Source organism: Drosophila suzukii, chromosome X (genome assembly GCF_043229965.1).
Source record: "Drosophila suzukii chromosome X, CBGP_Dsuzu_IsoJpt1.0, whole genome shotgun sequence".
Classification (NCBI taxonomy): Eukaryota; Metazoa; Arthropoda; class Insecta; order Diptera; family Drosophilidae; genus Drosophila; species Drosophila suzukii.
The window spans coordinates 9,971,093-9,981,213 of NC_092084.1; the positions used below are offsets into that span (position 1 = coordinate 9,971,093).

Consider the following 10,121-nt stretch of genomic DNA (forward strand, 5'->3'; position numbering starts at 1 on the left):
GCCCAACCCAATAGGCTGATAGCTATGGCAACTATCTTTGCCTGCACTGGGGAAAACAAGGCACTTGTCATCCATTTATAGGGTTTATCACCTGGAGATCTTGTGATTTCAAAGGTTTTAATATGATTTTTGGTATAATACTTAAGACCTTTACATATTGCAGAAAAATAACCTATATAATCCTAAATACTAGTTAAGATTCGCTTCAATTTTAAAGTTCTCATTAATATTTCAGAATTTTTAGAAATAGGGAACAGAAAAAAAAATCAATCTTATTCTATGTGCCTTATTTCTTTCGGTGCACCTCCCCCGCTCACAATTAAGTTTTCCGCCCACCCCCGCAGCGCAAACAAGCGGAGCGTGCGCGGAAAATGCATCTGCACTCCCGGAGCATTTCGATTTCGATTTGGATTTCGCTTTTTTATCAGCAGCCAAAGCCAATGAAAATATTGACTCAACTCGACCGCCGCACAACCCTAAAAACTGAAACACACGTCGCAGGAACTCGGGATCACATGGGATGGTATGGGATAGTTGGGTATCGGAAGTTGGTTTCATATCGTATCGTATTGGGAGATGTGGAAGTGGTTAACAGATATTTCTCAGATACGGGGAACGTTGTCTCCGATGACGGCTGCATATTCAAATGTAACCGTAAACGCTGTATCTGTATCTGTATCTCGTATTTGAACTGATTAATTTGTTGACACAGCCACGACGCAACTCCAATACTTGGATGGCTGATGGAAATGATGATTATGGTGATGACAGCAGATAGCAGACGGACCCGAAGAGCAGACACACCTTGTTGCAAATGCTTTTTTCTTATTCCTGTATTTTTTTCGAGTCTTTTGAGTTTTTTATGCGGTCTGGTAATCGATATTTGACTGTAGCGCTCCTCTGTTTGCCTGGCCAGATGGATCGATGGATGGGATGTTGGTTTTTTGGGATGGGGAAAAGTCTCTACAGAATCCTTAGGGATAAGGTGGCTCTTTTTTTGGGTGGTCTGGAGAGACTCAAGTGCCAATGATCTCTAAGCTGAAATTTAAAAGAAAAGGTTAGGATATGCCAAGAAAAATCTTAATATATGATTATTTTAATGGATAATTATATTTTATTTGATTTTGTAAATACATTTGTATAGCTTTTTTCATATATCTAAGCTTGTTATCATAAAAGTTCTTCTTGGTCTTCTACAATACAAAAAAACCTTCTCGTTTAATATAATATGTTTTGAAGTATATCATACATTTTGTTATGCAGAATTATGTATTAAAGTTTATCAACCTATTGCTATATAATTTCGACATAAGTTTTGAGTAATAATTTCACATTATTTCAAAAAATGATAACTTATCTGATGTTCTTGGTCCCGAAGGAGTTACTGCATAAGCCCCATATTTGGAAAAAACATAGCATTAAATTGGCATGGCAGGGAAATTACCGTTTTTCCACAACCGTATATGGTGTTTATGTGTTTTTAGCTCTAATTCTCCGTCGAGGGAAGTTGATGAACCTGCTGCTGCTTGGCAGCTGAACCCCAAGAGTCCAAAGGGATGATACAATAGTTCAATAAACTGGCCATGTCGAGCGTTGATCCTGGATCCTGGCCTATTCCGATCGCTGGCCGAACTGGTCAGGTGTCCTGTGTCCAGAGCGCTGAGTCCTGTGTCCTGTGTCGGGTGTCCTGACAGCAGTTGAATGAACGTGGCCGGCACTCAGCTTCCTTTTGCCCTGACCTGTGCCTCAGAACCTGTCTTCATCCCCTTAACCCTGGCCCTTAACCCCCTGCTTCTGTTTCTTTTTTTCTGTTCTTGGCCGTGTTGCGGTGTTTGGTTCGCTTAAACGGCCGAGACACACGCTTTGCATCCTGACAGTTGGGCCAGAACAGCAGGAGAAGTGCCATGCACTCAAAAAAATATGTAGTTTGTCTAAGAAATAGAAAAAAAAATTAAAAATATATATTATCTGATAGATTTCTGAAGATTTTAAACTAAAAACTGCTTAAAAAAAATTTGCTCATGAGTAATTCTTAATTTACATTTCATTTGGCTACGAAAAACACAAGGAATATTTTTTTAAACAAGATCAAATACTACTCTTGTTTTGTTTTAATATTATACTTTGAAGAAACTGTTGTTTTATATAAACCAAAAAAGAATTTGATTTCAGGAAAATACATATTTTCTTATTAAAAAAATTCTTTGTTACTAAAACGTAATTATTTTTGGTCTACAAATTATTTATGGTATTTTATTAAAACCCCTTTCAATAGCACATAAAATTCCTAGTTGATAAAAATAATTAGAAATAATTTTTTTCAGTGCTCGACAGCAGCAACCCCTGCAGTTGCACAAAGGTGCATCCTTGCATCATCCTTGGCCACTTTCTGGTGGTGGTGGTGGTGCTGCTGGTGGTGTCGGTGGTGCACCTGTCACTGTGGTGGCCCTTCGCGCTCTCGCAGGCTGGTCGAAAAGGAGGAGAGAGATCCCGAGTCGCCGGATCATTGACTGGGATCGGGTTACCCTACCCTGCCACACAGTTCACAGAATCGCCAGGACTCCAAGTTTCTGGGTTCCTAAACTGCCGAGTCGTCAGCCTGGCTGCTCTGGCTAAAGGGGTTTAATCAACTGGAAGGCGGCAGTTAAACTTTCGCCGCCGAACGATCCTTTTTTTTTCGTCGCCCGCCTTGCAAATCGATCACATTTCAGGTACGTAATCCGAGAATCGGAAGTCCGACTGGAAACGAGGCGATGTAATGCACCAGTGGACATGGTCCTGCTCGCTCTGCCCAGTCTGTTTCCTCTGTTTCCAACTGGCCAGGAAGCTTTACAACCACCATATCACATGTCACTTGACTTTGGGATATGGCAAAAGGATGCAAAGTTTATTGCCCGATGATAGGTTTTTCTTATACTGCATATATATTTCCTATAATAAAAAGTAGGTATTCTAAAGAAATATATATCTCAAATCCCCATAGATAATATACTACCTTTTCATAACTATCTCCGAATTCCATATTTCTCCTAACCTCTTCTTTTTGGGTCAGAATCGTGGCTCGAAACTTTCACGGTCCACGTTTGGCCAGCTCAGTTCGTTGACCATCTCTGCGATATATTTATAATGTATCTATGGCTGCTTAATTTCACCGATACACCATGCGGCACTCGCTTAATGAATTTTGATTATTAAACAAATCTCAAACGAGCCACGCACCGCATGTACACATCATTTTTTAATAATGCATAGTTTGTCCATAAATTTCTTTTATTCTCTCGTACTCTATACGCAAATTGAGAGACAAATTTTTTTGGGGCTTACGAGTACCGAAACCATTGATGAAAGCAAAGCAAATACAGTTATTCAATTTGATTTTGTGGTTTATTGGATGGATATCTTTAGAGGAATTTTTATGACTTGAAGTTTTTAACAAAGAATTTTATTTGGTTTGGTTAGGATCGACCTTTTTTGGGGGTCTCCATAATAAAGATTTTATTAAGTTATTAACAATATTATATAGTATTATTGATGCCTTACAATCTATTACATATTATATAACGTAAAACTAGTTTACTATAGTCAACCCTATAGGGTTTATATGATTCCTGAGTTCCCCAACCAGTTTTCCCGAATCCAAAGAGCATTTCGCATTCGTTTCGCCCGGAGAAAGCTTTCCATTCTGGTTTTCTCAAATCCCCTCGGAGACAGAGTGCGAACGAGACGTCCAGAGAGGGGGAGCCTACGGCTCTGGGCACGATTTCCAAATACATTAACATTGCGATGGGTGCACGATGGGGCATCGGGCTCTTGAGCTCCGACCATTGGCCATTGGACACGCCATCCAAGTGCGATGTCCAAGGTGTCCGATGTCCGATGTCCGATGGCTGATGGCTATAGTGGCTATATGGCCATATAGCAGCCATGGCTGCTGCCTCCTCTTCTTCGACTTTCAGACTTCAAATGCCGCGCCAAATACGAAATCACATCCAAACACAAAACCAGAAACGATGAGTGCCCATATGGGATGGGGATCGAAGTCGGCTATACCCTGGTTTTAAAATAAATATTTATAAGAAACAGAAATAACCCATCTTATCTACCTTATGATTTAAGCAAAGATGAGTGTTATTTTAAAGGTAAGTAATCACTTTTGACAAAATAACTTAATAATGAAACTAATCCCTTAGATAATTTTGGGTATTAGTCACCATTACATTGAAATAAAATGTATTGTTCACCACTCTTAGGAATGATTCATAGGGCAACACTTTCAAGCAATAACTCATCCATTGCTTTACCTATTTTAGTTTCTTGCAAACTCATATTGATTAGGCATTCTTTTCTATATATTGGATATTTTGGTTTTGTGTTGTATTGCCAGATAACTAAATTATAAAAAAAGGAAATAAAATCTGTACTAAAATCCAGACAGTTTTTCGATACTTAAATATATTTCATAGGTTCAATCTAGGTACATATATATAAAATTAGGTAGGTTAGGTATATATAAAATTCCCTCAAGTGCTTAAAATATTTTTCAGTAAAGGGTACTTAGACTACAGCCCAACAACAATTACAATTCGAATCTTACGGCTCAATAAAAGAAAATGTACGACGGCGATGATGGCGACGATTGGCGGTTGGCGCGTTTATGGGCCCCAACATGGTAACTTGGTTGGTATCTTGGTAACTTGGTAACTGGTAGCTGGTAACTGGTAACTGGTGATTCTTCATTAAAGATTCATGGAGTGTTTTCCTTTTGTCTTCGTCGATGGCCAACTGCATCGAATCGACAGTGGCTGCTGCTGCTGCTGCGCCAATCTTCAATGGAAGCCAAAGTTTTAACCGAAGCTAAAGCCAAAGCCAATACAACGCCAAATGGGCAGGCGACTTTCTTTTTGACCAGCCACCAAAATCGGGGAAGGGAATGGGGATTGTCGACTGGGGATTGTGGATTGGGTGTTGCGGATGGGGGTACGTACCTTATAGGCCCTTCTATGGATCGCCCCTCGATGGCTGTTCAATGGCTTTGGATGTTGGCCGTGTCTCCTCTGTTTTCTGTCTTCTGCTTCTGTGTCTTCTGCCCAGGCACTCAGAAAAATTTTGTTTTGGAATTATTTTCAATTATGTTTAATATACTTAAAAGGTACTCCTGATCCTAAGGACTAAGGTCGGTTATGAAAAGGATCAAGGATTCTTACCACAATTTTTTTTTCCATTTACGATGACTATCCATAACAAAACTTTTTTTGAAATATGTATCCTAATTTTAAATGTCTTTATAAAGGTCATATACCATTTTTTTAGAGATTAACGGAATGGATTTGGTTTAAAAAGTCCTGGGAATCTATAGCTTTTCTAAATAACACATATATTTATAAAATGTTGAGCTCTGAAATCTTTTTTGTCTAGGTTACCATGACTTTTTAAAAAATCATACAAGTAAGTTAGTCGAATGATAAGTAAGTTTAATGATGGTACAAACTTTATAAAGATACTAAATAAAGATATAATCTCTTAATAAGCAACATTGGGTTCTTGAATCAATGAATATTTTTGTTCTACTATATCTCATCTTAAAGCTCACATATTTCTTTCTCTGTATGCTGCTGACTTGGGCCTCGACTTCGGGCCGTTGTAGGCCGTTGGCCTAAAATAATGGCGGCAAGAAAATTTCTATATTAAAATGCTTTGCCATGCCTCGGCATTGTCAGTTTGCTGGCTTGATTTCTTCTTGAAATCCCAAACCAATCCGATCCAAACCGATCTTCGTGCCCGTCCAGAAAGAGACGGGGCGAGAGATCTCCTCGATCTTCTCCGGCGCGTTTTAATTGCCCATTGAATACCTAATTTTTGGTCTGCCTTGGCATTTCTTTGCCTCGCAGAATAGACAGAAGGCTATATAGATCGCCTTTTAAGGGTCCAGTCGTGTATTTCGTGTATGTTTTTTTTTCTTCAGATACGAAAGACGAACAAAAAAATTACAATTATCAGAAATGGTTGGGCGGCGGACAAAACGGAAATGGTCAACCGAAATCAATGTGGAAGTGAAAATTGAAATGAAACTGCTGCAATTCGATTGCCTAATGAGTGTGACCCCTCAGGTAGTTGTTTTCCCTGTGTTGTGACATTTATTTGCTCCTAATTCCTGCGGTTATCTCCGCCAGAAGGTCACAGAATGCATGGATAGTCCAATTATGCATGGATATTGCCCGGGAAGAGTCATCATCCGATGTCCCATTTCCGATATCTCCCCTGTTTTTGTGGCTGATGTTTCCATTAGGAGCGGAAGTACCTTGCCGATTTCGCTTTAAGAAGGGGGAGAATGCTTTTAACCAGCAGACAATCTGCATATTGAATCCCTGTATCAACATGGTATATGGGCCCTATTATTTCCAATGGAAAAAAGCTTAGCAACCCATTTACAAAGTTCAGATTGCTTAAACTTCCTCAAGAATATTCGAGACAAGTCGAGCTCATTAATCTATTGAAAGATTGCCGGCTGGGAAATTTATACGTGGACTTAGTTCAATGGATTCAGCGGGTGTTTAACAATTTAAATGGTTCGCCGTTGTTGAGGTTCATTCTGCTCGGGTTCCTCCACGTGCTGAAAACCGAATCCGAACGAATCTCAACCCCAAGAGCAGGCTGGCTCTCTCATCAATATTCAACGCATTACAATTGCAATAAGTTCCAGGCAACTTAGTTGATCCCATCGCGCGATCCAATCGGATCCGATTCGATCCGAACCGATATAGTATAGTATACGATACGATACCATATACCATTCGGTGCGAGTGCGATCAAATCAGCGACATCAGTTGCGGATTTTTATGCTGATTTTGACCCACTTGACTCCGGCTGAGTGTGTAGTCCATGAATTGCGATCGGTCGTCAAGCTCGAGCCGTTGTTTACTTAGTCGATCGTCTGGGGTGGGGGATAAACAGCTATATGTGTACATAATCTATATACCGGGTGGGGTATCACCCAAGCCCCCTCTTCAGGTCGGAATGGTTGGAATTGCCTGCTATTTGCGCAAGATGCTTAAAGCTTCCTAACTATTTGTGTAGTATTATTTTTTTAGAAACAGTGTTTGATTATTGGGATCTTCGGCACAAAAAGGTGTCAATTTATATCATTTCTAGTTTAATAATTGAACTTTTTGTTTATTATAACTCCATAAGGCCTATGTCTGCAAGATTATACTTCGCAGAAACACATTTCTGGGGAGCATGCTATTTTTCTTGGTTACGAAAAGGGATCTGATTCTTATACTTTATAGATATTACAAAATGTTATTTCGACATGATACAATCTAGGCCCCTAAAAATTGGTTCACCTATGTTCACCTTATTGATGGATAGTTACCAGATAAGGCCAGATCCGTTTATCACTTATGGGGCTGTAGGAAGTGGTGACACGCCATCGCCTTGGCATGCGACAAGTTCCGGCCTCCCTGGGGCCCCTTGGTTCCCCTTTCTGGGATCGTGATCGTAAAGATCATCCGTGTGATGTATGTGGAGCATCGGGCAGAGATAAAAACATCAAAACGCCGACAAAGACAAACAGCGGGACAAGATACAGATACCGAGTAAAACGGCGTTAAAGCTCCGCACAAGATGTTTAATATTTGCTCACGATAACAGTCTCCGCTTATTACACTTAACTCCAAAGAGCAGCCGACACCTTTGTTTTTGTTTCCCTGTTTTTCTTTGGCCACCCGGCTGCTGACCTTACCCCTTGCCCCTCTGTGGATTTTATGACCGAGATGATCAAGAGACAAATCCGCGCATCATTAAAAGTTATGACCTACCCCAGTGAAGGGGTCAAGTCCGAGGAACTTGCTTCGGGCCCTGAGATTCTTGAATCCGGTGGTCCCTTTTCGATTGAGTTGGCCCCTTTTAATGTCAAGAACTGGTACCATTTATATCATTTTTTGAACATTATATGAAGAGTTTCCTTTAGTTTTTATCTATAAAGAATATATTTTTTACCTCCTTTATGGAAAGTTTAAAATATATAATGTCAAGTGTACCAATTGAAAATTATCTGAACACACACAAGTAATGAGGTAGCGTTTTTCGGTCTTATAAGCAAAGTAATTGTCCAATAGCAACATTATTTTTATTGTGCACTCTCGTTTTTAGCCCTAAATCCCAAGCTCGATCTTCTCGAGCAAATGGGGAATCGGAGCAATTGGTATGCAAAGTGCGCGGACTGGATTAATTTTCTTGTCGGACGGTAAGGCCGTTTCGTTTAATTGCTGCGCCACATTATGTGACAAGAAGCGGAGCGTAAAGCCCCCAAATCCGATTCCCCGTTCAAAGCCCACCAACTTTGTTGATAAACAAAAGAGCAGACCAAAAAAAAAAAAAAAGCGGAAAAAAAGATAGAAAAAACACGAAAACAAATATGTCATGTAATAAAACCGCAGCCGCAAAACGTTTCTCTGATAAAATAATTGAAAACAAATTTAATCTAGCCATTTCCCACGATGTGCAGCTGCTCCTTCTCGCAATTGGCACAGAGATTATTAAGTTAATTAAATGCAAATTAGCTGGAAACCCGATTCGAGGGAGTTCATTTGGTGTAAGTGCGTCTGCTGGGCTCTTGGCGCTCAACTCAATTAGCATTCGACGCATAGGTAAAAACTTTGGATGGTACCCCTCCTCGGTGCCCAGTTATCAGTGGGCGGTTGTGCTCCAATTGCCCAAAAGATACATATCATCATCGCTCCCATTGGCCGTGTGCATTTGGTATTTGGTATGCGCACTTGCTTGAATTTTAACTAGGATAGACCAAAAGGTCTTTTCGCTAAGGCTTTCAGCACTTGAAGATCATCTAAGGTGAAATGATTGGAGAATATCTTCTCTCTTAATGATAAGAATAAGGATACCGTATCTTAAACATTATGAATGTTAGATAATTGTATCTTTTTGACAATAGTTTATAATAAGTCATATGATAATATTCCAAGTTATTCCCGGGAACTAATCATAAAATGTGGTAATATGAAACCCTATCAGCAGACCCCTTCTTGCACATTTATTAAGTTTCTCCTGAAGACATTCCAACAATTTTTAGTGTAAACCATCCAAATAAATTCCGAATAATCGATCAACTCTTCAATATTTGATATTGCAGCTGTCTGACCTACAAAAACGCAATTCTCGCAGAGTTTCCTCAGAATCCTTCGATCGCACAATGATCCCACACTTCAAGGCGATACAAAAAAAATCGGGAGAGAAACCCTACGGACGCTGATTCTCATGTCAAGAGGTTAATGTGTAAGAACAAAAGAAAAGGACTGAGACAGAGAGAAAGACTAAATCTCACTGCTTATCAGGTGAGATCAGGTGACAAAAATTAACCACACAATGCCCAAGAACAGGGGCGAAATCAATAAGGAGGGGGGGGAGAAGATGACGGAAACAATTAGGCACCTGACTTCCTCAGGATGCCAAATAAACGGGATGCAGACTGTAACCGATCACGTTCCCATTCAGGTGGATGTGGGATATACCATATAGGATGGGATATAGCTGCCTGGGGGACTTGGGATGGATGGATGATCATCGTATCATCGAAGAGGAGCGATGTGTGGATTTGTGGATGCGACGGACGATCATGCATACACAATGTGCGTATCATATTTCTTTTGGGCCAACCACTTTGGACTCGGAGTTTTCGGACTTTAGGCCCTCTCCAGCAACGCACCTGATGAGAAAACACAATGAGATGGCCAATCACTTGACCTCTTTCAGGATGTTGTTGTTGCTGGAGGTTCAAGTGCGTCTCCAGTGACAACAAAATGTTGGCTGCTGCCAGCGGATTATGTCACCAGCGCACAAATGTGAATGCATACACTCGGAAAAAAACTATGTACACGCTAGTCATTTAGGACGGTAATTAATAGGGGGGTACGAGTTTAAGAACAAATTACCATCGAAGACGTGGGACTTAATTTTTAAGTTCATCATCCCTTTTTCTTGTCAGTTTATAATAATTATATTCTTTAAATATATTTAAGTTTTCTGTCTTTTTTCTTTTAGGTATATTTAAAGAAGCTTGGTAAAGTTAGGAGGAGGTTTTATAAGTGGCTTATAAATGTATGTTG

General features: G+C 40.0%; 1 protein-coding gene across 4 annotated transcripts in view; it reads left to right on the plus strand.

Moving 5' to 3' along the window:
* The window catches only part of LOC118878334 (uncharacterized), a 45,100-nt gene extending 35,203 nt beyond the window's left edge, over positions 1 to 9,897 (plus strand). For 3 of the 4 annotated variants that reach the window (XM_070997530.1, XM_070997531.1, XM_070997529.1), the window contains 2 exons: positions 2,325 to 2,943; positions 9,149 to 9,897. In XM_070997530.1, coding sequence (XP_070853631.1) covers positions 2,325 to 2,626 — 302 coding nt within the window. In that variant the 3' untranslated portion in view covers positions 2,627 to 2,943; positions 9,149 to 9,897. Of the gene's footprint in view, positions 1 to 2,324; positions 3,633 to 9,148 lie in introns of those variants that run through there. The other variant, XM_065867981.2, reaches the window with a different exon arrangement.
* Positions 9,898 to 10,121: the final 224 nt, after the last annotated feature.